The following is a 26018-nucleotide window of genomic DNA, read 5'->3' as shown; positions in this document are numbered from 1 at the left end:
AATAGCAGACTACTCCAGTATTTTTGCCAAGAAAACCCCAAATGGGGGCTACAGAGAGTAGGACTGAAATGACTGAAAAACAGAAGATATAAGAGCATATATTTACAGTTTGGAGGGTCTGTATCTTTTTCTCTTAGTGGAATTTAAGCCTCTTGATGGTAGGGATGATTTCACTTTTGTCTCTCTATCCCCAAGGACTTGCACATGGTAGATACTTAATAAATCTTGATGGATTGATTGTATATAAAGCTTGCCCCTCCCCTGTTCTGGGGCTGACCCCAGGGACCATTTCAGTCTTTTTAATTATATCAGAGTAAATGTTTAATAAATGCTTCTTGAAACTGAAGCTCTCCATCTTTTCACCCTTCCTACTACTGCAAAATGAGATATCTTGAATCTCCTCAGCTTGGATGTAATTACCTGGGGATTGGGGATGGTGAGGGAACTGGGAAAAACAGAGGAAAAGTGGAATCAGAGGAAAGAGATGCCCTCTCAGGGAGAATATCAGAATTGGAAGGGGCCTCAAGAGCTGTCCAACCTAAACATCAAAGGCATCTATGTCCCCTATTAAAGACTTGACAGTGGTCGTCCAACCTTTGCTCAAAGACCCACCATCTCTTGGACCAGCTCATTCCACTTTTTCCTGACATTCCACTCAGATTTGATTTGACTCCTTACAATTTCCCCCCATTACCACTGGTTCTGCCTTGTGATACCAAGAATAAGGCACAATAGCCCTTCAGATTCGTGAAGACAGCTCTCTTCTCTTTGAGTCTCCTTTCTCCAAATGGGAGAGAATTCCTTAACCCAACTTTCACATAGCATGAATTCAAGATCCTTTACCATATTGGTTCTCCTTGGATACTCTCTGCTTTATCAATTTCTTTTAAATCTTAAACAAACCTGAACATAAGACTCCACATAAGATCTGATCAGAGTAGAAGTCAGGGGACAATCACAACCTTTTTTCTGGAAGTTTGGACCATCCAAATGCAACCCTTTTAGTTTCCCAGCAATGGTGACTTGTTTGGAGCTTACAGTTCACTAAAACCCCCAGATTATTTTCCTCAGGGAATACTTTAGGCAGAAAGTGATGGTACCTTTGGTCTTGAGAATCTCTGGGTGTTTCTTCCACTGGACGTGGAGATCTTTCAGGGGTTGGCTGGTGGGGTCGAAAGCTTGTAGCTGTTGTAATCTATCTTCTAAACTTCTTGCCGCCTCAAACACAGGCACAGGGTCTGGGGAGAAAGCAACCTGGTCAAGCCCATCCAATTTCCACCCATCACCATTGGCCCCATAGCTCCAACAGGAAGAAGTAGCCAGCCTGGCTTAATGGGGAAAGCACAAACTATGGGGTTGGATCTTGCTTCAAGTCCAGCCTCTGCCTCTTACTAGCAGTGTGACAAGGATAAGACACTTAATTCTTCCAAGTCTCAATTTTTTCCTTAGCCATATGAGAACAACAAACCTCTGTCTACAAGAGGTGGCCTGGATGAATGGGATTCCTGGACTTAGGGGTCTGGATGTCTGACTATGAATTCTGCCCCCTAACATGACTAATCATGTGAATCTCTCACCCAAAAGACTTTCAGCTCTCTAAGCCTTACTTTTCTCATCTATAAAATGGGGACAACAAAATTTGTGCTGCTTACCTCACAAGATTGTTGCAAGAAATGTACCTTAATGTACTCTAGAGGTGTAGTCTTAATAGTTTAAAATTTATTAAATAACATTTACTAATACCATTATTAAATAATTTTATTAATCTATAAAAATTGTGCTTAATAGCATTATTATTAAATAATAACCCCATGAATTAATTTATTAAATAAATTATTATTAAGGATTTTTTAAAAATCTGTTTTTTTGTGAGACAATGGGGCCAAGGGACTTGCCCAAGGTCTGAGGTCAAATTTGAACTCAGGTCCTCCTGACTCTAGGGTCAGTACTCTATCCACTGTGCCACCTAGCTGCCCTATTTAATGCTATTATAATTAATAGCATTAATAATTGTATTATTATTATCTCTCAGGACAGGGTTCATATGAAGAAAGAATTTTTTAAACTATAAACTTCTCGAAGAAGACCCTAGTATCTGGGTGGTGATGCCATGACAAGCAAGTGAATTGGATTTGAGTAAGGGGTGCTATGTTGAGTCACAAGTCTCACTTTCTCCTCCAGAGTCATTCTGGGTCCAGTGGTCAGATATGAATCAGGACTGCAGATGACCCTGGATACGAGGCAGTCGGGGTTAAGTGACTTGCCCAGGGTCACATAGCTATTAAGTGTCTGAGGCTGGATTTGAGCTCAGGTCCTCCTGGCTCCAGGGTTGGTACTCTATCCACTGCTCCTTCTAGCTAATGAGAGACTGGTCAATGAAAGCTCTGTCCTTTGGGGTAAGAACAAAATTCTCTAACTGTTGCACCCACTACATGGATGGAATTTTAGGCAAGTATAATGGCGGGCATGCCCAAGCTTCTGAATCGGTCCCTGTCTGTTTATTGCCGGTAACAAGCAGATGAACCAGAACTGAGTATGTGTACAAAAGTAGATTGGTCTCTCTTTTTTATGATGGTGAGTGAAGCAGTAACTGCTGTAGGCCTCTGGGTGGGGAGAACACCAATGGTCTTACTCTTCCTATTCAGGCTGAAATGAAGCCTTAAGGAAAAGGTCCCAGCTCAGCAGTAGCTGATAACCAAAGGCCTTTGGCAGCAGGGGGGTGACTTGTTCAGCAGTTAGATGACATTCCAGAATGGAGTTGGTGGAGAGAATGCTTCATAGGAACCACTTTAAATTGGAACTCATTTCTTCCAAAGGCTGACACATTGAGTGAATAGTGTATCTCATCACCTTCTAGGTTTGGGGGAATGTGTTTGTAGTTTTGTTCTCACTATATCTTTTCAATAAATTTCCCTTTCATAAAAGGGAATTGATATTAATTGATTAAATGATGTTAACCACTAATGATATAGGAGAGAGATTACCTAAAGCTGATAATTGATATAGGTGAGAACACACAGAAATGAACCAGGAGCCATAGAAACGTATCCCCAGCATCTCAGGAATATCTTCCTGGGGTGGGGGGGGGGGAAGATAATGCTAGCCAGCCCTCTGTGGGAAAAGGCTTTCCTTCCCAGAATATAGTTTAGACACGGGAAGGACCTTAGAACATGGAATGTCAGAGCTGAGGCACCTCAGAATATGGAAAATGAGAATTGTAGACATCCTTGAGAATTGAATGTCAGAACTTGGAGAGACCTTAGAATATATAGCATATCAAAGCTAGAGGCACCTTTGAACATAAAATGTGAGAACTAGAGGGACTTTAGAACTTGGAATGTCAGAGCTGTAGGCATCTTAGAACATGGAATGTGAGAAGTGGAGGGACCTTAGAACATGGAATGTCAGAGCTGTAGGCACCTTAGAACATGGAATGTGAGAAGTGGAGACACCTTAGAACATGGAATGTGAGAAGTGGAGGGACCTTAGAACATGGAATGTCAGAGCTGTAGGCACCTTAGAACATGGAATATGAGAAGTGGAGACACCTTAGAACATGGAATGTGAGAACTGGAGGGACCTTAGAACATGGAATGTCAGAGCTGTAGGCACCTTAGAATATGGAATATGAGAACTGGAGAGACCTTAGAACATGGAATGTTAGAGCTAGAGGCATCTTAGAACACAGAATGTGAGAACTGGAGATACCTCAGAACATGGAATATCAGAGCTGGGAGGAGACTAGAATGTGAGTTAAGAGGGACTAGAATCATAGAAAGCCAAAGCTGAGAGATTTTGGAACCAAACATGTCAGAGTGAGAGGGGCTTTAGAGCACTGAATGCCAGAACTAGAAGTTTCTTTAGAGATCATCTCAACCACTTCTTCAATGCCTCATGTCACAGAGGGAGAGAGGCTCCCAGAGATGGCAAGCGGCTCCTACAGAGCATTCCCGGCCAGCCCCAATACTCCCAATTCAATTACTTTTTTCCACTCTGCTTCATTTCCATTTCCCATTCCCATGAAGAACCTGCTTGCCCAAATGGGCATTTCCGAGTTGTGCATTAACCCCAGAGTGGCATCCTCACCCTGCTCCTGCTGAGCATCCGGGGACCACGCAACCTGCCCACCAGAGCTGCTGGGAGAGAGCCCCTGGGTCGTCCCTTGGCCTCCACAGGCTAACCTCTTCCCTCTCCCTCTCTCCACCATCCCCACACCATCTCCTCCTAATAATGCCTGTTTATTTAGGCAAAGGAAGAAGGAGACAATAGCAGTTTATGCCGAGGTAAGCAGGTGCATTCAAACAGTCTGTCTTTCCTCTGTCAGCATCACACCATCATTAGCTAGTGTCTGCTCAGCAGGGTGTACCATTATGTCTCCCACGGCTGATGTAATTATACATTGACATAATTAACCCAGCAAGCCCATTAGGCAGGCCAGCTAAAAATTCATCTATAATTATTTGTTGTGTGCATGCTAATGAGTCCATCTGCACCGCCATTGTACAACACCGAACAAATTAATTTACAAGTCTGGATTTTTTAATAAGTTCAAGAAAATGCTGCCTATTGTGTTGGGTTTCTAGCAAAAATATCAAGAAGGGTCCGGGGTCAGGAAAGTCATCCCAACAGAAGGGAGGCTCAGGGTGGGTGCTTGGGTCCAAGGCCTGGCTTGGGGGGAGGACTGCCAAGGGCCCTGCCCTGATTCCAGGATGATTGGGGAGGAAGAATCCAGTTCTAACATGGCAAAGGGAAAGAGCCCTTCCCAGCACCCAGCCTGTTCAAGTATCAATGCAGGATAATTACACGCGATGGTAATAAAGGATGGCATCCATTCATGGCTATGTGAATTACAGTATTGATGCGGCATTGTGCTTGAACGGTATAATTGTTTGGGTCACTGTGATTCCTTCCCCATTCAATCCCGGAAACTCTCTTGTTGCAGGGCTCCTACGTGGGGTTGCCAAGGGTGGGTCAGGCCAGGCCATGGAGACCCTGGAGGATGTTAAGTGGAGATTTGATGAGGCTTTACAATTTTGGAAGCCTCTTGTTTTTTGCTTATGGTGGGGAATCTATGTGTTTATTCACCATCTCCTTCTTGGCCTCAGTGCCTCAGGAAAAGCACTCTCTATGAACTCATGTGTATTGTATTTGGAGAACTAGTTGGCAGAGAGCTCACAGGTTGATCAGCAAGGAGTTTAGTATACAGTAGGTGCTTAATAAATGCCTCCTACTTTATTTTCCTAGGTTCAATTTTTTTTTTTAGGTTTTTGCAAGGCAAACAGGGTTAAGTGGCTTGCTCAAGGCCACACAGCTAGGTAATTATTAAGTGTCTGAGACCAGATTTGAACCCAGGTACTCCTGACTCCAAGGCTGGTGCTTTATCCACTACGCCACCTAGCCGCCCCCCTAGGTTCAAATTTTGATCCTGATGTGGGTTCAAATTCTAATCCTGACATGACCTTGGGTATACTGATTTGTTTCCTTAGTATCTCAATTTCCTTGTCTTCAAAATGAATGGGCTGGACTATATGACTTCTCAGAGGCCCCCTAGAACTTTAGACCCTTTCAATCTCTTTTTAAATCTTGTCAGTTCTACAGTAGGTGTTTAATAAATGCTTCCTATTTTATTTACCTAGGTACAAATTCCAATCCTGATGTGAGTTCAAATTCTAATCCTGTTGTGACCTTGGGCATACTGATTTGTTTTCTAGTGCCTCAATTTCTTTGTCTACAGAATGAGTGGGATGGATTTCTCAGAGGTTCCTTTGAACTCTAGATCCTTCCACTCTGTTTTCAAGTCCTGTTAATTCTATGGCAGGTGTTTAATAAATGCTTCCTATTTTATTTACCTAGGTTCAAATTCTACTCCTGCTGTGACCTTGGGCAGACTGTTTTGTTTCCCTAGTGCCTCAATTTCTTTGTCTACAAAATGAGTCGATTGGACTATATGACTTCTCAGAGGTTCCTTTGAACTCTAGATGCTTCCAATCTGTTTTAAAGTCTTGTCAATTCTCCCTTCAAAACATCATGAATATGCTCACTTATTCATCTCTGACACCGTCCCTCACCACCTCACTGGACTGAACTATTATATCAACACTGCCTGGACTATTGCAATAGCTTGCTGGGGGTCCGTCTTCCTCAAGTCTCTCCCTGCTCCCATGTATTTCCTATTCAGGTCTCAAAGTTCCCGAGCTGCAGATCTGCTCTGATCACGAGGCTCCACATTCCTCCACTCCAAAAACTCCAGTGGCTCCCTTTTACTTCTGGAATCAAATATAAAATTGTCTATTTGGTTTTGAAAATGCTTTACAACTTGGCTCCTTCCTCCCTTTCTGGTCTTCTTACACTTTCCTTCCCTTCATTTACTCTTCCATCCTTTGTCACTGGCCTCTAGGATGCTCCTCACAAGAGATACTCCATATCCTGCGTTTGCATGGTGGATGTTCTTTCTCGTCTCCACCTCCTGATCCCCTTCATGCCTCAATTAAAACCCCTACTTTTTGTATGCCACTATTAATGGAGATGACTCCCAATAGAACCTGTTGCCATCTTGTTTGGAATTAGTTGTTTTCATATTATCTCCTCCCATCAGACTATGAGTTCCTTGGCATCAGAGGACTGTCTTTGGCCTTTGTGGGCTTAGCCCAGTACTTGATAAATTGACTGACCTAGAATTCAATAGGATGAAATGTTGATGAGACCCAACCACCACTCAAGGCTCTCTGGGCATGCCCATACTCAGAGAGCCTCAATGAGATGGGGAGAAGTGGTATGTAAACTCACTCTAGTTTTTTTAGATGGAGTAATAGGTCAGTAGTAGCTAGTCAAATGAGCTAGTCAAACTCTCATTTTATGGATGAAGAAACTGAGGTTGCCAGGGGTCATACGGTCAAAGATTCATACTTATGGGACTTTGGGGTTGATGGCCAAGGCTTGTTTCAGTGTATGCCACCAGAAGACTTGGTGGCAAACATGGAGCACTGAAGCAGCTCAGGGTTTGCAATCAGGGTATCTAAGTTCAAATCTAGCCTCTGGTGCATATTAGCTATGTGGCCCTGGGTGAGTCACTTTACCCTGTTTGCCTCAGTTTCCTCATCTGTAAAATGAAGGGATTTTTTTTGTAAGGATCAACAAAGATAATTTTTGTAAAATGCTTAACATAGGGTCTTAGTACATAGTAAATACTAAATAATTGCTTGACCATCTTGGCTGTTCTCCTCTGGATACTATTAAGTTTATCAAGGTCATTCCTAAAATACAGAACCCAGGACTGAACAGACAACTCCACATGTGGCTTGACCAGAGCAGAGAATAGCCAAGACTCTCACATTATGGCTTACAAATAAATTTTTTGAGTTTAAGTGAGAGCCAAAGTCTCGAAGAAAGTTGACAAGACCACAGATCTAGATTAGATTATAAACTCCTTGAGGGCAGGAATTGTCTTTTTGTCTTTCTTTAAATACCCAGGACATAGCACTGTGCTAGAACAAAGGAGGCTGCTTTGGTTGCTGCCCTCTTGACTTGTCCAAGATCACACAAATAGAAAATTTCAGAGTTGAAATTTGAATTCAGTTCTTGGTAAACCATCTTGGTTTTGCAGGCTGCTCATTCCCTTTCCCTTCTGGAATGTTCCTAGGGCAGAGCAGTTTTGTGTTTCTCTCCTAAGATGATGAAGGAAAGCTTTTCTGTAATGGGGCCGTGTTGATCTTTAAAAAGGGAGACCCATGCAATTAATGACCAGTTAGCTTCATTTCAATCCTGGGTAAAATATTAGGACAAATAAGAAGGCGATTGATGGGCAAACACTTAGAAGAGAAACAATATAATGAGTGATTATCTAAGCCAGTTCATAAAATACAGATTGGGCTTGACAAACCCAATAGCCTGCCTTGACAAAATTATAGGGTTGGTGGATGAGGGGAAGTAGATGCTTCATCGACCTTCATTCTGCCCACATCCTGAATGGGAAATCCATAGGTAATAACAACAACATAGTCTTATGATAAGAATAATGAAATGACCTATAATAAGAAGAATAAGGAAATGACCTTCATGGTACAACAGTAACTTACATTTCCACAGCATCTGAAGTTTGCAGAGTGCTTTATCCCCATCCTCACAAATGTGTTGGGTGATCTAACAAGTCACTAGATTTCCAATTTATCCTGTAACTATCTTGACTTGCTCCATGTCTTCCCTCTTGAGTTTCTAGAGAGCAGAGACTGGTTTTTTTTTTTTTTTGCCTTTCTCTGCATTTCCAGTACTTAGTAAAAGGTCTGGCGCACAGTAGGAGCTTATACAGATGGCTGTTGATTGATGAAATGTGTCTGAGCCTGACACATAGTAGGCACATAAACAGATGGATATTAATTGTTTGACTAAATGTCTCTGGGTTTGGGGCACAGTAGATGCTTATGCAGATGGGTGTTGAGTGGGTATCTAAATGTGTCTGAACCTGGTACATAGTAGGCACTTATACAGATGGGTGTTGGCTGAATGATTAATTAAATGTGTCTAGGTCTGGCACATAGTAGGGGCTTATAAGATGGGTATTAATTGATTGATTAAATGGCCCTGGATCTGTTACCTCAACTATTTTATAAAATGAAGGGTCTGGATGTGATCTCTTTGAGATTTAACACTGAAATGATTTTGGGATCTTTTTGAAGTGCTATAGGTTTATAAAAGGTTTTTTGCCCCCTGTCTGGTAGCTGGCGCTGGTGTTGATGCTACCAGAGCAACAAGGGAAGCCCAGCAGTCTGGGAAAGGGCAGACTAAGCAGTCTCCTGCCTCCAGGGCTTTGTGGACAACACTGAACCTGATGGCAGCAAAGCTGCTACAGCAACAAAAGCTATTCCAAAGAGGAACGAGGTAGGGGGGTGAGCTCCCTGACCCCAGAAGGATCCAAGCAGATCTTGGGGAGTGGCTGCTGGGGGTGCAGGCAGAGGGGTTTGGGTCCCAGGTGGGTGGCGCTGGCTGGCTTCTTATTCATGGTTCTGACTCTGATGAGACAAATGCCCTTTGGGTCTAGAAGTGACCTGGGTTCCTACCTCAGTGTTCATGAGGAACACACAAAGTTCAAGGCAAGTTTTAGTCCTTAGGATCAAAGACTAACATCAGAAAGTCACTTGCTGATGAATCACAAGATTCAGGAATGGAGGCAGAGGACTGAGCCCCAGGTGACAGACTGGAAGGGGCTTAGAACAGGGGATGTCAGAGCTGGGAGAGGTCTTAGAACAGGGGGTATCAGAACAGGAGGAGCCCTAGAACACATACTAGCATCCTAGAATCTATATATCTATATTATCCTTTTTCATCTACACTAAGCCCTTCATTTACATTTGAGGCTGTGAGACATACAATGACTTGCCCAAGGTCATACACAGAGAGTCAGTAACGGAAAGGGGCCTTCATGACTTCCAATACAGGACTCTTCCCACTTGACCCCAGCAGTGGGTGAGCTGTCTGGTCTCTTTTTTCACTTCTCTGTGATATCTGGGTCGTGGGTCACATAGAAAATCTCAAAGGGCTGGTATAGGTACCCAGAGTTACCATGGCAAGCTGGGCACGGTGATACGCAGGGATTTCACGTGGATTTGATTCAGACAGAGTGTCCACAGAAGGAAATGAAAGCACAGGGATCCTACCAGAAATGAGGATCAACAGGATAGAAATAGAGGGTGGCCCTGTGATTTAATTATTAGGGGAACTCCTGGGCTAGGAAACCCCCTTCACCGATGCAGATTAGCACTTTCTCTTCAACACAGAATTTTTTTTAGGCTTTTTTTGCAAGGCAAACGGGGTTAAGTGGCTTGCCCAAGGCCACACAGCTAGGTAATTATTGTCTGAGACCAGATTTGAACCCAGGTACTCCTGACTCCAATGCCAGTGCTTTATCCACTACACCACCTAGCTGCCCCTTCAACATAGAATGTTAAAGGGTACTCGGGTACCAAAAATCATGCAGCCAGTGGGATTCAAACCCAGGTCATTTGACACCAAGTTCAGCTCTCTGTTTCCTATACTATGACTTTCCTGAAATCAATCTTTAGTTGGGAGCAGCAGGAGCCTAAGGATTCCTCTGCTGAGTCACTGAGTGGATGGGGTCAAGATCAGAGACCAGGCAAGGAACGTGAGGTTGAAGGTTTCCTCCTATCTCCAAACATCTGGAGGGTTGGTCTATAAACCTGAACTTCCTCAGGCATCATGGGAAGGCTCAGGCAGCCTGGCCTCCTGAAATGCCCTTCCCCGAGATGAACTGACCAGGACAGCCATCCTGCTTCTGCTCATCACTTCATCGTCCTGAGTGGGTAGGGAGATGTTTACCTCTCCACGAGAAGGCATCTCCAACCTGCCAGCTAGGAGGACATGCTATTTATGGCCTCTGAAGGTCTGAGGAGAAGAGAACAGGCCAGGAGGCCATCTCACCTCCACAGGAATGAAGGAAGCCATCAATAAACATTCAGAAGTGTGTTAAGTAGGTCAGAAACCTCTTCCTTCAAGTCTCAGCTCTTTCCTGAGCCCTTTCCCCTTCTCCCACATGAACATATTGAACAACTTTGTTCTCTGTTTTGGTATTTAAAGTCCTTCATAAGCAACCCCCTTCCATCTTTCCAGCCTTCTAATACCCCACACACTCTTAGGTTCAGGGACTCTGACCTCCTGGCTCCATCTCTTAACTCAAAGCATTCTGGTCACCCCCCATTCCTGGAACTCTCTTCTTTCTCCTCTCCATCTACAGAACTCCCCAGCTTCCTTTAAATCCCAACCAAAAGTCCCACCTCCTACTAGAAACCTTTCTGTAGCCTTCTTCACTCCAGTATCTTCCCCCTATTAATTATTTCTTATTTGTCCTGTATATAACTTTGTATATATTTGTCTGAATCTTGTTTCTCCTATTAGACTAAGGTCCTTGAGGGCAGGGATTGCTTTTTGGCTCTTTTGTATCCTTGGCTCTACAATGCCTGGCAAATAGTAGGTGCTTAATAAATGTCTATTGATTGATTGCCTGTACCTACTTAGACATGTCCTTGTTTTCTCTCCCTTTAGGATATAAGTTCCTGGAGGGCAGGAATGTCTTTTGCCTTTTTTTTTTTGTATCCCTAGCTCTATAATGCCTGGCCAATAGTAGGTGCTTAATAAATGTCTATTGAATAAATGACTCACTGACTCACATGTCTTTGTTTTCCTTTTTCTTTAGGATGTAAACTCCTTGAGGTTAGGGACTTTTTCATTCTTTTCATTTATTTGTTTTCTCAGTGTGAGCATACCCTCTAGAACATGGCTTAACAAATGTGTGTGGATCGACTGAAATGAGTATCTGTAGCCACTGGGCTCCTAATACAGTTGCTATTTCATGCTTTAAGGTCAAGGGATCCTAGTTTAATCATAATCTATAGGATCACAGATCTGGAGTTGAGAGGATCCCAGGAGGTCAAACACCTCCTCATTTTATAGGTGAACAAACAGAAGCTCAGAGAGGGAAATCTACCTATCACATAGCTTATTAAGTGACAGCAGAATTTGCACCCAGGTCTTTTGGACTCCTTGCTGCCTTACACTGGTGAAATGGCAGGTCTGCCTCCTTTGCCTCCCCTTCCTCTCTGATGGACCTTTAAATTAAAGAGTACCCCTGATCTCAGGAGTTAATGTGAACCTGAAGTTGGGAGGCCTAGGCTACTTACATTTTTTTTTTTACACAAGGAAGTTAAGTAACTCGCTCAAGGTCATACAACTGAGTATTAAATGTCTGAGACTATTTGAACTCAGGTCCTCCTGATTCCAGGGCCAGAGCTCTATCCACTTCACCACCTAACTGCCCCTACTTAAACTTTTTAGGTCTCAATTTCTGCAAATTGGGATAATAGTAATAATAGTAATAATAATAATTTAGATTTCTTTCATGTTATAAGGTTTTCAAAAGGTCAGTCTTATAATAGCTCTCTACTCCTATTGACAGATGAGAAGGAAAAAGACAGATTGGAAAATTGAAGAATTCAAATGATTTAGTATCATTTAAGTAAGCACTTAAATGTATTTTCATTCATTCATTCATTCATTCATTCATTCATTCATCCATCCATCCATCCCTGGGGTTTCTTACCTCATGAGACATTAAGTCCCAAGGCCCAAAGTCTCCAATTTCATGCACACATCATGCAACTTGTCTAATAAAGTTAATTTGAGGGAATATTTCTGTATTGGTAATTTCAGGCACCAAAAATAATAGTGATGACTCTGGTGCCAACGAAGCAAGAGGACACATATGGGCAGAAGGAGACACAAGATACAAAAAACACAAGAGACAAGCCAAGAGTCAAAAATCAGACATAACTGAGGATAATCACTCACTCATATGCATTTCCTGATCTCCCTTTAAGGTGATTTGCTTCCCTCTATTGATTATCTTTTAATTATCCATTTATCTCATTATTTCCCTAGGTCTCTAGACAGATGGGTGATACAGTGATTAGAACACCAGGATGGGAATCGGGAGGCATGAGTTCAAATCTGGTCTCAGACACTTATGAGCTGTGTGACCCCGGGCAAATCACTTAACCTGCTTGCCTCACTTTCTTCATCTGGAAAATGGGAATTATAAGTGTTCTCATTTAATATTTCATTTGTAAATTCTGATTGCATCCCTGGATGACTCTATGTATAGATTTTCATCATCCTATTCTGGGGCAGTTAGGTGGCATAGTGAATAGGAAGACCCAAGTTCAAATCTAGTCTCAGACACTTACTAACCAGGTGACCCTGGCTGATCCAACTTGCCTCAGTTACCTCATTTGTAAAATGAGCTGGAGAAGGAATTGGCAAACCAGTCCAGTATCTTTGCCATGAAAATCCCTAAAGCAGTCATGGAGAAGTCACTTCACCTGCTTGCCTCAGTTTCCTCATCTGTCAAATGAGCTGGAGAAGGAATCGGCAAACCATTGCAATATCTTTGCCAAGAAAATCCTTAAAGGGGTCAGGGAGAAGTCACTTCACTTTGTTTGCCTCAGTTTCCTCACCTGTAAAAAGAACTGGAGAAGGAAATGGCAAACAATTCTAGTATCTTTGCCAAAAAACCCCAAATGGAATCATCAAGAGTCAAACATGATTAATAACTGAACCACCATCACCACCGTCATCCCCCTCCCAGGACTGGTGTGAGAATGAGCTTTTAAATCTACAGCACTTTGTGAGCCTTAAGGAAATGGCAGCTATTATTCTTACGCTTGCATCTGGGAATGCTTCCCCCCTCACTTCTGTCTCCTGGCAGTCTTAGTCCAAGAAGTCCAGAAGCCCTTTGCAATCTCTCAGCCCATCCCTTCCTTCTGTTCCATGGCTCATAATTCTCCCAAGAATTACTTTTCACTAACTTATGTGGACACACGAGATCTCCCTGCTTGACTGTAAGCTCTTTGGGGGCTGGGTCTGTATCATTTGTCTTTTTATCTCTGGTGCCTGATACATATTTAAAAAATGGATTTGTGATTTCATACCTGCAGGCAGGGACCCCCTCTACCAAAGCTGGCTGCCACTTGGTCTGTCACTTGTTCAGGGAGTTGTCTGGGACATTGAGAAATTCAGTGACCTGCCAGGAACCTATAAGAGGTAGAGTTTCAATTTGACTCCCTGGGAAGTGAGGTCACCCAGTGAATAGAATATTCTACTTGGAATAAATAAGGACTGAGTTCAAATCTAGCCTCAGACATCTATGCTATGATATTAGATAAATCATTTGGACTCTGCCTCAGTTTCCTTACCTGCAAAATGATAACTACAACCTAGCTCTCTCAAAGTAGTTATGAGACTCGATTGAGATAATATTTGTGAAGCATTTTCCTTATATAAATGCTAGCTATTTTTATTCTCATCTCTAAAGTTGACTCTCTAGGCCCCATTCCATTACCTCTCAAATACAAAGTGCTTAGAATATAGTAGTCACTTAATAAGTGCAGGTGCAACGGAATCCTATTGAAGAGATTTCGATGTCTCCTTTGGGAGAATCTTAGCACCTGGACTCAACAGTGATGGAGTAAGTCAGAACCCCAAAGTCTTATTTCATATTAAGAGTGAGGGGAGTCAAACCCACTTCTTCCCTGCTTTACATTCTAATCCATTCCAATGGGTCTCCATGGAGAGGCCCCATTCCTGGAGAATTCTCATTATTTCTGAACACACAAAGAGTTGGGCTGTGAGCTGTTTTAAGTCTTTGCTCTAAAATGTACATAGTGATGATTATAATTTACTTCCCAGGGTACCTTCCGTTATTTATTCTCTCCCCCCGCCCCCCACCCCCCCAGCATATTGCTGAGTTCTGAGATTTTTCAGTGAGCTTGCAAACTAATTTCTTCCCCCAATCCTCCTTGGGGTTAAGTCCACGAAGCCCTAGGCTTTGCTACCCATTCTGAATTTCCTTTCTAGGAGTTTTTGTTGGGTGTGGGGAGGGGAGTGGTGGTGGGGAAGCATTATTTAGAGGAACAGAGGAGAGGATTCTGTCACATTATGCAGGCTTAAAATGTATGGAACAGGCATGCTGGTGAATCAAAGGTGTTCTCAACTATTTTGTCCAGGAGTGTTATTTAAGACATCAGCTTAATGTCAGTTGCTATTCCCGTGAACGTAAATTGAAAGCGCGAGAGGAAAGAACAACCACCACCCAACATAGGCTTATTTTGTAATAGCTGGAGTCAACTCTTAAGCAAATATAGAAGTAATGATGGCCCTAGGGAGATTTTATATCTCTTTCTCCTATTCTCTTTTTGGGAAAAGCACCTTGCTCAGGGTCAAGGGCTCATAGACATGCTCAATAAATATAGTTTGATCAAGAGTCCTCAATAGCTCCCTATTACCTTTAGCTTCCTATAGACTTTGGCTTGGCATGAAAATCCTGTTACAGTTTGGCTCTTGCCTACCATCCTAGCTTATTGCATATCATTCCCCACCCAGCCTGGTGAGCTTGCTGTTTTTACAAATGCTCCCTCTCCTTCTGCTATTTTTGTGCAGGTTTTCTGGGGTGCCTGGAATGCAACCCCTCCTCTCCCCCTCTCCCCTGCCTCTTAGCATCCTAAGCTTTCTTTAAAAGTTCAGCCCATGGGGAAACCTTTCCTGTCCTCAGCATTTTTTTCTCTCACTAAATGATCAAATTTGTACTGAGTTTAAATCTAGCTTCAGACACGTAGTAGCTAGCTGTGTGACTCTGGGTAAGCCACTTAAAGTGTTGACTGCCTCAGTTTCCTCATCTGAAAAATGTATTGTATTATATGACTTTTATTTCTATGGCAGTAATTTCACTCAACCTAACAAGGTGCTCACCAGCCATGTGACCTTGAGCAAGTCATTTTGCCCTTCTTGGTCTCAGTTTCCCCATCTGTAAAATGGGGTTGAACTTAATGACAACTAAGATTTCTTCCAGCTATAAGTCTGTGGTCTTGTGATGCTAGCTGTGTGACCTTGGGGAAGTCACTTATAGTGCTATCTGCCTCAGTTTCCTCATCTGGTACAGGACCAGGGGTACACAATTGAATAAGATGATAATAGCTGATATTTCTATGGCACTAATCTTATCTGAGTCTTAAAGACTCTCACTACCTGGTGACCTTGAGCAGGTTGTTTTACCCTTCTTGGTCTCAGTTTTCCTATCTGGAAAATGGCTCCTTGCAGCTATAAGTCTGTGGTCTTTGCCAAGAAAATGCTCAAATGGAGTTACCAAGAGCTGGACAAGACTGAAAATGACTGAAGAAAAAGAGTTTTGCAAACTTTAGCAATTCATAAAATTTTTAATTATTATTATTCTTACAATGCCTCTGTGAGGTGTTTTGTGCCCAAGAGTTTAGAATGTTGAGGAGTCTGGCTCTCATTCATTTGTTCCTTCATGGGATACTAGATTTAAGCTGGAAGGAGTCTTCCAGGCCCTTGATTCCAAATTCTTCATTTAATGGAGGAAAGTGTTGAAGTGACTAGTCTAGGGTCATACAGCTAGTAGGCGTTTGATTTGAACTCAGGAAGATGAGTCTTCCTGACTCCAGGACCAGCATTCTATCCACTGTGCCACCAATTTACCCACAATATGACACAGATTATGTTAATGTGTGGTTTTCTTTTTTTTTTAGGTTTTTGCAAGGCAAATGGGGTTAAGTGGCTTGCCCAAGGCCACACAGCTAGGTATTTATTAAGTGTTTGAGACTGGATTTGAACCCAGGTCCTCCTGACTCCAAGGCCGGTGCTTTATCCACTACGCCACCTAGCCGCCCCTAATGTATGATTTTCTAAGTCAATATGTTTCCTATTTGTATCTGAGAGCATTATTCTAGCCATCTTTTTTTGTGGTTGTTTTTTGTGGGACATTGGGGTTAAATGGCTTGCCCAAGGTCACACAGCTAGTTAGTATCAAGTGTCTGAGGTCAGATTGTAACTCAAGTCCTCCTACTCTAGGGCTGTGTTCTCTCCATTGAACCATCTAACTGCCCCCTAGGCAACTTCCTCTCCTTCCTTCCTTCCTTCCTTCCTTCCTTCCTTCCTTCCTTCCTTCCTTCCTTCCTTCCATAAGGAAATGGGGTTAGAAAGAAAGAAAGAAAGAAAGAAAGGAAGGAAGGAAGATGTTTCTTTCTTTCTTTTGCAAGGCAAAAGTGACTTGCTCAAAGTCACATAGCCAGGTAATTATTAAGTGTCTGAGGACTGATTTGAACTCAGGTCCTCCTGACTCTAGGCCCAGTTATCCACTGCACCACCTAGCTGCTCCCAGCTTTTTAATATGATGAATTACAAAGAATGTGCCAATTTGCATGGGTAGAGGGAATTCCACAGAGTACTGAAATCACAGGTCTAGTCCCCATGTCTTACTTAATTACACTATTATTATTATTAATTACTCTTATTTTGACCTAGATCTTTATCTGTATAAATCAACAAATAAATGAACATATATATATATATATATATATATATATATATGTCTAAACAGGTATACATGTATAAATGTACCTAAGAAAACTGGGAACACATCTGTATTTAAAGTCTTTAAAATTTTCGAGGGATAGTGAGTGCTGAGAATTTAAGTACATTGCCTTGGTCACATAGTTAACAGATATCAGAATTTGTACCAGAAACCAGGTCTTTCTGATTCCAAAGCTGACCCTCTATCCAATCTCTCATAATTCCTTCTGCTTTGCATATAGTAAGTGCTTAATAAATGTTTAAATTAAATGGAATCGTAGAGCATTGATTTAGACCTGGGAAGTATTTTAGAAGTCATTGAGTTCCATCTCCCAACTGCCTAGAAGAAGAGGCCAAGAGGGGAGGTCGCCCAGATAGGAAACAGCAAGGTTAGGCTTTGCAGTCAGCTCTTTGCATGTTAGCACATTGTCTCTCCATCTTAGCTAAAAGGAAGAATCTGTGACTTGACTGAGTTGAGATGAGGAAGCCGAACATTCCTGTCTGGATCTCAAGTGGCAACCCTGGCTCCTCATGTCAGAAGTCTCCTCCATGTCTGAGTAACTGTCCTCGAATCAGGATTAGAAGCCAGCACCTCAGAGCAGTTTACACTTCTATGGCTAATGACATCTCACTCAATGTTTCCCTCCCCCTGCTCAGGGTATAAGGAAACCCTTCCCGAGAAGCAGAACTGGCCAATGGAATGAGCTTCCTTGGGAGGTAGCACCGATCCATTTAATAAAGCTTTTCCTGATCTCCCATAGTTCCCTCACCTCCTTTCACCATCCCAGCCAAATCACCTTATCTTTATTTGGTATATCTATGTTTATATAATTGGTGGGTGGGTGAAGCCATGGTGCAGAGCACCAGGCCTGGAGTCAGAGGGTCTCATCTTTACAAGTTCAAATCCAGCCTCAGACACTTCCTAGCTGTGTGACTCTGGGCGAGTCACTTCACCCTGCTTGCCTCAGTTTCCTCATCTGTAAATGAGCTGGAGAAGGAAATGGAAAAGCACTCTGGTATCTTTGCTGAGAAAACCCCAAAGGAGAGTCCTACACAACTGAAGAACAATGACATATTTCTATGCATATATGGCATTTCCCAAGATAGAATACAAGCTTCTTGAGGGCAAGGATTATTCTGTTTTTGCCCTTGTATCTCTAGGGCTTAGTTGAGCACCTGGTACACAGTAGGCACTTAATAATAAATGTTTATTGACTAACTGATAGTACTTAGGATAATTCTTCAAACATGGGAGGGACAGGGATTGAACTTAATGATATAGGGAACTCCTGTATGAGGGGTTTCCCTCTAATAGCGCAGGTTATTGCCGCTGTCTTTGTGTTTCTCAACCCTCAGTACAGTGTCTGGTCCACAGTAGGAGCTTGATAAATGCTAATTTATTAGCATTTGAGTGAAATGAATTGTTTGTCCTTCATTTCTGAAGAAGACCTGAGGGGAGTGCTGCCATGACATGTACATGAATTGAATTTGAGTGAGGGGGTGCAAAGTCACCAGCCTCACTTTCTCCTTCAGAGCCATCTGGATTCAGTGGCCAGATCTGAATCAGGACGACTGGAGATGGCCCTGGATGTGAAGCAAGCAGGGTGAAATGACTTGCCCAAGGTCCCACAGCTAGTAAATGTCTGAGGCTGGATTTGAACTCCCACCCTGACTGCAAGGCCAGTGCTCTATCCATTGCACCAACTAGCTCTCCAGGTCATAGTTTGTGCCAGAGATCTCCCCTATACACTGTGCTTCCCTTCTCCCCAACCTCCATACACATAGGAGCTTCATAAATGCTTTTGGTTGATTGCTCCTGAGGTCCCTTCCAGCATGATCCTATGGCCTTATGGTTCATTGATAGTTCGCACTCTGTAATAAAAGGGCCTTAGGCAGAAGCTGTATGTTTCTGAGGGGGGTCTGTGATCAATAAAGGCACGATGGCCCTTCCTGCTCAGAGACCCTGGGACTCTGTCAACTGGGCTTCCAGAACATGAGTATTTGGTGACTGCTATTGCCCCGGCTTCCCTCCTCTTCTTCTCCATCAGTTGCCATATTCTTAGGGAAAGCTCTGGTTAAGAACGGGGGTATGGGCAGATACGGGCTGGCAACCCAGAGCTGAGCAGCTCCCTGTCAATATATGGATTAGGTCTGCTGCCCTCCCAGATCACCACCCACCCTACTCCCCCTCTGAAGATCCACCAGGAAAAAAAAAAGGAAGAACAAAACCCTAATTCAAAAGTGTTTGTATGTAGCAGGCCCTTTGATGTGCTATGCTCGGAGGGCCGACAGGGATGAACAAACAGGGATGGCGGAGATGCCAGGCCGGGCCCCTGACAGTTAGGAGGAAATAACAAAACCCAACAAAAAAGAGGCGGAAAATGGAACAGTCTTTGTACGATAGCCCCTAACCTGTTCTTTATGCATAAAAACCACTTAATCAAACGACTAATTCATTTTGATTACAGTAGATCTGAACCTCCTGAGGAAGCCGGCAAAGGATTTATAATATTTTAATAGAAGACAAGCCTTTCCAAAGGTATTGTCTCGGGAACTCGATTTAAGGCAACGATTCTAACTTCAGCCACTAGCTGATGCTATTGGACATATAGACATAGAAATACATATATTTTAGCATCTGCAGAGAATCGAGGAAGAGAGAGGCCTCTTAACACTCCTACTGGGTCCATCTGAGGGGAAGCGGCAGGCGGGGGTTTGTTGGGCTTTTTTTAGGGAAATGGGAGGAAAAGAAACGACGTCCGAGAGGCTGTTTAAAAACACATATATGCAGAGCTATGCGTGAACCCCTCCAAAATATCACGGAGACAGAAGCCTCCCACCATCTGGGCCAGACTGTGCGTCTGTGTGGGTTTGAGTCCTGGGTACTGACAGCCTCTTGTCAGTCTAACTTTCCGCCTAGAGCTTAACTTTCTAATGGTGCTTGGGTTTGCTGGGTTCCCGGCTTCTTTCTTTTCCTTTATCTCTTCCCCTTCCCTTCTTTCCTTTTTCTTTCCCTCATCTCTCTGCTTTTACTCTCACCCTCTCTTTTTCTTTTCACACCTGCTTTCCTTTCTCTAGTTTTTCTTTCTTTTCTCTCTCCTTCCTTTCTCTTTTTCCCTTTCTCCTTTTCTTTCTCTTTTTCTTCCTTTTTCTCTTTTTCTTCTTTTCTCTCTCCTTCCTTTCTCTTTCATTTCTTCCTTTCCTTTCTTTCTCTAGTTTCTTCCTTTCTTTTTTCTTTCTTTTTCTCTCTCCTTCCTTTCTCTTTCATTTCTTCTTTTCATTTTTCTTTCTTTCTCTATTTTTCTTTTCTTCCTTCCTTTCCTTACTTTTCTTCTTTCTTTTCTCTCTACTTCCTTTCTTTTTTCTATTTATTTTTCTCTCTCCTTCCTTTTCTCTTTTCTTCTTTCTCTCCTTTCCCTTTTCTTTCTCTTCTTCCTTCCTCTTTCTTTCTTTTCCTTTTTCCTTTTTTTCTTCTTTCTTTCTTCTTTTTTCTTTACTTTTTCTCTTTCTTTCCCCTCTCTTCTTTCTTTCCTTTCTTTCTCTTTTCTTCTGCTTCATATTTCCTTTTTTCTTTCCCTATTTTTCTTTCTTTTTCTCTTTTCTCTCTCCTTTCTTTCTTTTCCTTCCTTCCTTCCTTTATTTTTCTTTTTGCTCTCAATTTTTTATTTTCTCTTTCCTTCCTTCCTTCCTTCCTTCCTTCCTTCCTTCCTTCCTTCCTTCTTTCCTTCCATGCCCTCTCAGGTTTACATCTCCCAACTATTTCAATTTGAGGAGGAAGAGGCCACTTTGACTGAGAATCATTGATATTAATCCAGATCTGGTACTGTCAATCCTCATGTACCCAATAGTTCCAAAATATCCCGCTGTAATCATTCTTCCTGGGCCTAGGTACACTTTTCCAACACTGTTCTATTAGAAAAACTCCTTGTTCTGCCACCCTAGTTCTCTCTCCATTCCACTCCATCCTTCACAGGACCATCACAATTATTTTCCTAAAATATAGGTCTTTCTCCTTTCTCAGTAAACTCTAGTTTAGGCTCCCTATAATCTTCAGGATCAAATAAAGAATCCTGTTTGGCATTTAAATCTCTTCATCAGATGGCTCTTGCCTATGTTTTTGGTTTTTCTAGATTCTACTGCCTCTAAACACACCATGTTAACGATCATACTTTATAGCACTCCATCATCTCCCATCTCCATGATTTTATATTGGTTATATTCATATCTGGAATGCTCTGCCCTTAATTATTTTACTTTAAAAATACCTGGCTTCCTTCAAGATTTACCTCAAGATCTACTATTTCAGTGCCCCCAACCGCCAGTAGTTTCCCCTTGAAGGTTTCCTTCCATTTACAAAGTTCTGATGTATGTGCTCTCTTCCCAATCAGAATGTAAGCTCCTTGAGGGCAGGGACCGATTTTGCTTTTTCTTTATATCATGCCTAATAAATGCTTACTGGTTGACTGATTAGGTTTCTGAACTTTCCTTAGGGATGGTTAGAAAAACTAACTCTGGTTGAATAGCTGACCACCAGTTAATATGTTCTATCTCTTAGACAAAATATTTACATTTGTGAAGATTTTTGATGATTTAATCCAAGAAAAGCTAGGGGTCTAGACAAAGTAACTGTGATAACAGTGTCCTGTGACTGGAGGCTGTGGACCCCCTTCAGTGTTAGGAAGTTGGCATTTTAAAATTTTTGCTTTATTCCTGTGCTCTAGTGCTCAGCTCTCTCTCTCTCTCTCTCTCTCTCTTCTCTCTCCTCTCTCTCTTCTCTCTCTCCTCTCTCTCTCTTTCTCTCTCTTCTCTCTCTTTCTCTCTCTTCTCCCTCTCTCTTCTCTCTCTCTTCTCTCTCTTTTCTTCTCTTCTCTCTCTCTCTCTCTCTCTCTCTCTCTCTCTCTCTCTCTCTCTCACACACACACACACTCTCTCTCCTCTCCTTTCTCTTTATGTTCTTTTATTATTTCCCTCTTCCTTCCTTCCCTTCCCTCTCCATCCCCTTCTCCTGTTTCTCCCTCTCCCTGTCTCCCTCTCTGTCTTTCTAATTCTTCTCTCTTTCTCTTCTCCCCATCCCACCTCTCTCTCCCTTTTCCTTCTTCTATCCTCCTCCCTTCCTTCTCCCTCCATCCATCCTGCATCTGTGACTTGCCTATGCATCCCCCATGTTCTATAGCCTGCTGAGAGATGAATACTCAGTGATGATTGATTATCCCTTTTTTTTCTGTTTAGAGTCAAGGGGACCTAATCTCTGAGGTTACATATGGGAAAGAGTATTTGACTTGGAGTGGAAAGATCTGTGTTTGAACCTTAACAGTTGTGTGGTACTAGGCAGGTTCCTTAATGGCTCTGTGTCTCAGTTTCCTTACCTGTAAAATGAGGGGCCCTGACTCAATAATCTCTAAGGTCTTGTTTAGTTCTAATTATATGACCCTTTGATACTGTGTGCTGGTAGGCAGAGTACTGACCATTCCAACTTATTCCTCACTGGTCCAAAATGTCTTCTTCCTGGGCTCCCTAACCCATCTTGCTCTTCCACTTTTTACTGTTGCCTCCAACCTTAGTGTCTTTCCATTTCCTGTTCCCTCTACCAAGAACTCTAGAGAGTAAAGACAGACTCAGTGTCTTTTTTTTAAAGGAGAATGATGATGATGATGATAGCTAGCATTTTTATAACACTTTAAAATTTGCAAAATTAAAAACATAATCTCATTTTATCCTCACAACAACCCTGGGTGCTGGGTGCTATTATTATCTCCATTTTAAAAATGAGGAAACTGAGGTCAAGAGAAGGGAAATGATTTGTCTAAGTATCTGAGGGAGGATTTGAACTAAATCCTCTATCTTTTGTATAGCATTTCACTGTCTCTCCAAAGTGTAGTTTTCATTGTGGTTAAAATTTTCCCACCTCCAACAAATGAGTTTAGAACTACTGTAGCTTACATTTACACCATGACTACTGCATATAGACATAGCTTTTCTTTTCAGTATTTCTTCCTTGTTCATATGGACACTACCCCCAGCAGGCCCTTCCTAGTCTACAGGGGCAATTGTGTGATGACTCCAATCTTCTCTCTCATTAAGTCATTCAATCATTGCTAACTTACAAAGGAATTTCTTCAAAACCCCTCTGGGATGCCTCTGTGAAGCATCTACTGTGGTAATTCCCATTAACAGCAAAGGAAACTGAGGCACAGAGAGATTTTTTTTAATGCTCAGAGTCACCCAGTGGCAGAGTCTGGATTCAAACTCAGATTTCCAGACTTCAATTACAGTTTCCCATATACCTCATTAGGTCCAAGATGTTCCTGAAGGCCAAGAATGCAGATTCTCATTAACTGTATAACATATTGCTGGCTAACATATAACGATACAGAAGAACAGTTTGACAATTCTCAAATTAGCAAACTACTTATTTCTTCTCCTTTTGCAAAGGATAATAATGTCGCAGCTATGGTACGTATTTTGAGTCACTGGGTCTTAATTCTAGAAATCAGTTCCGGAGAGGGTTGACGGGGTTGCTGTCAAGCTCAAACATAATCTCATTTACCAATGGGTGCTCTAATGGCTCAAAAGAAGGTGGCGCATCTTAATTAGAATAGAACAAATGATTAGCCTTGTCAATGAAGGCATAAAAGGACCCTAATGAATGAATTTGCTAATTGTTCTTCCCTGTTTTGGACAGCAATCTTCAGCTGTGAAAAATAGACAGACCCACGCACACCATAATAGATGTTTACATCTTGCAGCTATATACACACATTAGGCACAGAATATCACATATACATGCATGTGTGCACACATGTGGCAAATACACACAGACAAGGCTAATTATCTAGAAGCTACATTGGTCTGGTGAACCCAATACTCAACCTGGACATTTGATTTTAGTTCAAGAAATAAGTCTTAAAAACCTACTATGTGCCAAAGTGTCATCCACTACCAAGATGAAAGGAGGCAACAATAGTCAAATTCCAAATTTAGGTAACCTGAAACCCAGATCATTCTTTCAACAATAATTATAAAGGGCATACTGTAAAAACTTGAAGTCTCTGATTTCAGGAAAGAAAGTAAAAGAAAGAGAAAAAAGAAAGAGGGAGAAATAAAAAGAGAAGAGAAGGAGAGGGAGAGAGGAATAGGAAAAGAGGGAGAGAGGAAGAGAAAGAATAAGGGAGAGATAGGGGAAGAAGAAAGAAAGGAAAAGACAGAGAGAAAAAGAGGGAGAGAATAGGAAAAGGAGAGAGAGAGGAAGTGAAAAAATGAGGGTGAGAAACATGAGAGAAAGAGGAATAGGAAAAGAGGAAGAGAAAGAGAAAGAATGAGGGAGAGAAAGAGGAAGATGAAAGAGGGAGAAAGGAAGAGAAAAAATGAGGGAGGAATAGAAAAGGGAGGGAAAGAAAGAGAAAGAATTAGGGAAAGATGAAAGAAAGAGGGGAGAGGAATAAAAAAGAGGAAAAGAGAAGATGAAATAGAAGAATAGAAAAAGAAGGCAATGGGGAAGGGAAAGAATGAGAGAGGAAGACAGAGAGAGAGAGAGAAAAAATAAAATAGGGAAAGAAAATGAGAAAGGAGGGAAAAAAAGAAGAAAGACAAGAAGAAAGAAAACAAGAAAAGAAGGAATGGAAGAAAGGAACACAAACCCATAGAAGGAAGGAAGGAAGCCGGGAAGAAAGAATGAGAGGGAGGTGTGAATGTGAGAAGAAGGGGAAAAGAGGCAGAGAAAAGGCCAACTCACCATGTCAGTCCTCCCCCCGGCTCCTTTCCTCACCAGGCCATGTCTGGCCTGGCTGCTCTGGTTTTTGAACTAATCACTCAGTTAAGAAGTTAGCTCCCTTTAAGGGAGGCCCGTACCCAGTGATTCGACAAACACAATAAAGAAATCAGCCCGTCACCGATACAGAAGTCAGAATGAGGTTTAAATCAAATCATCCTCGACAACAATGACATTAATTATGCTTTTAACACGTTTTTACTGCTCTGTTTTTTTTACTTCACGCCACATCTGTGTGAACAATATCAAAAAGATTTACGATTTTCTTTCGTAATTACAGACATACAGCCAGCTCACTTATCAAAATACTTGCTGAGCAATCAGACCATATAGCATTCTCGGCAAAAGATTTGTGTTGACAGCAGCCATTCAAAACAAAAATGTTGAATCAGGGCTTCCAAAAAAAAAAGCCTTCGACAAATAATTTGCCTGTCAAGAAACAGAAAAACAGGGGAGTGAGGGTTTGGGCGTTCTGGCGAATTCGAACGGAATATTATTTCCAAGGGAGGGAGTTGGGGCTGAGATGCTCAGAACACTGGCAACTGAGCTGACATTTGATTCTTGTATCTCCAGATAAAATTTAATGAGAACAAAAATATGTCTTCCTAATTCCCCTAAGAAATCATTAAAACATTTTGTTATTCTTAAATGTCTCGAAAATGAATTAGAGGCCCTGAAGGAGCCTTTTGTAGGGTACATCTCCATCAGTTACAGGCTGCTCATTCTCAGACTTGTTGACAGCTGGGGCCGACTTCCCCCTATCTCCTATTGAGGAGGGCTGGGAAATGAGGCAATCAAAACTCACGTCAGGCTAGGAATGACCTTCCTTCTTGAGTTGGGTAGGAATATGGCAGGACAGGAATAGGGGACCTTTCTCTTAATCAAGGGAATTCTTGGGTCCCCAAGAGCCCAACTGGAGAGGTTCTAACCCTGTGTACCATCCAGAGCCATGGTCCTGACTAGCTCTCCTCCACCCCCCACTGGCATCCCAACTGACTTATCCAATCCAGTCCTACCACCATTATAGGGAGTGGCTACTATAAATCAGTCACTGTGATAGTTGGGGGGACATGAAGATGAGAATGAAAAAATAGTTCTTGGATTGCTTAGGATTTAAAGCTGAAAGGGACTTCAGAGGTCAGCTAGCTCAATTTCTTTTTTCTCTCTTCCTTTCTTCCTTCTCTTTCTTTCTTCCTTCTCTTTCTTTCTTCCTTCTCTTTCTTTTTCTCTCTTTCTTCCTTTCTTCCTTCCTTCCTTCCTTCCTTCCTTCCTTCCTTTCTTTCTTTCTTTCTTTCTTTCTTTCTTTCTTTCTTCCTTCCTT

At 42.1% G+C, this 26018-nt stretch overlaps 1 protein-coding gene across 1 annotated transcript in view; it reads right to left on the bottom strand.

The window, feature by feature from the left end:
* Window positions 1-26018, bottom strand: part of CUX2 (cut like homeobox 2) — a 277255-nt gene that overhangs the window by 62430 nt on the left and 188807 nt on the right. The window contains exon 6 of the mRNA XM_074205699.1: window positions 1101-1238. Within this exon, the coding sequence (XP_074061800.1) occupies window positions 1101-1238 (138 nt within the window). The remainder of the gene's footprint in view (window positions 1-1100; window positions 1239-26018) is intronic.

The sequence above is a fragment of the Macrotis lagotis genome, chromosome X (genome assembly GCF_037893015.1).
Source record: "Macrotis lagotis isolate mMagLag1 chromosome X, bilby.v1.9.chrom.fasta, whole genome shotgun sequence".
In the NCBI taxonomy this organism is placed as follows: domain Eukaryota; kingdom Metazoa; phylum Chordata; class Mammalia; order Peramelemorphia; family Peramelidae; genus Macrotis; species Macrotis lagotis.
Note: the sequence above shows the minus strand (reverse complement) of the source record. Positions and strands in the feature narration are given on the sequence as shown.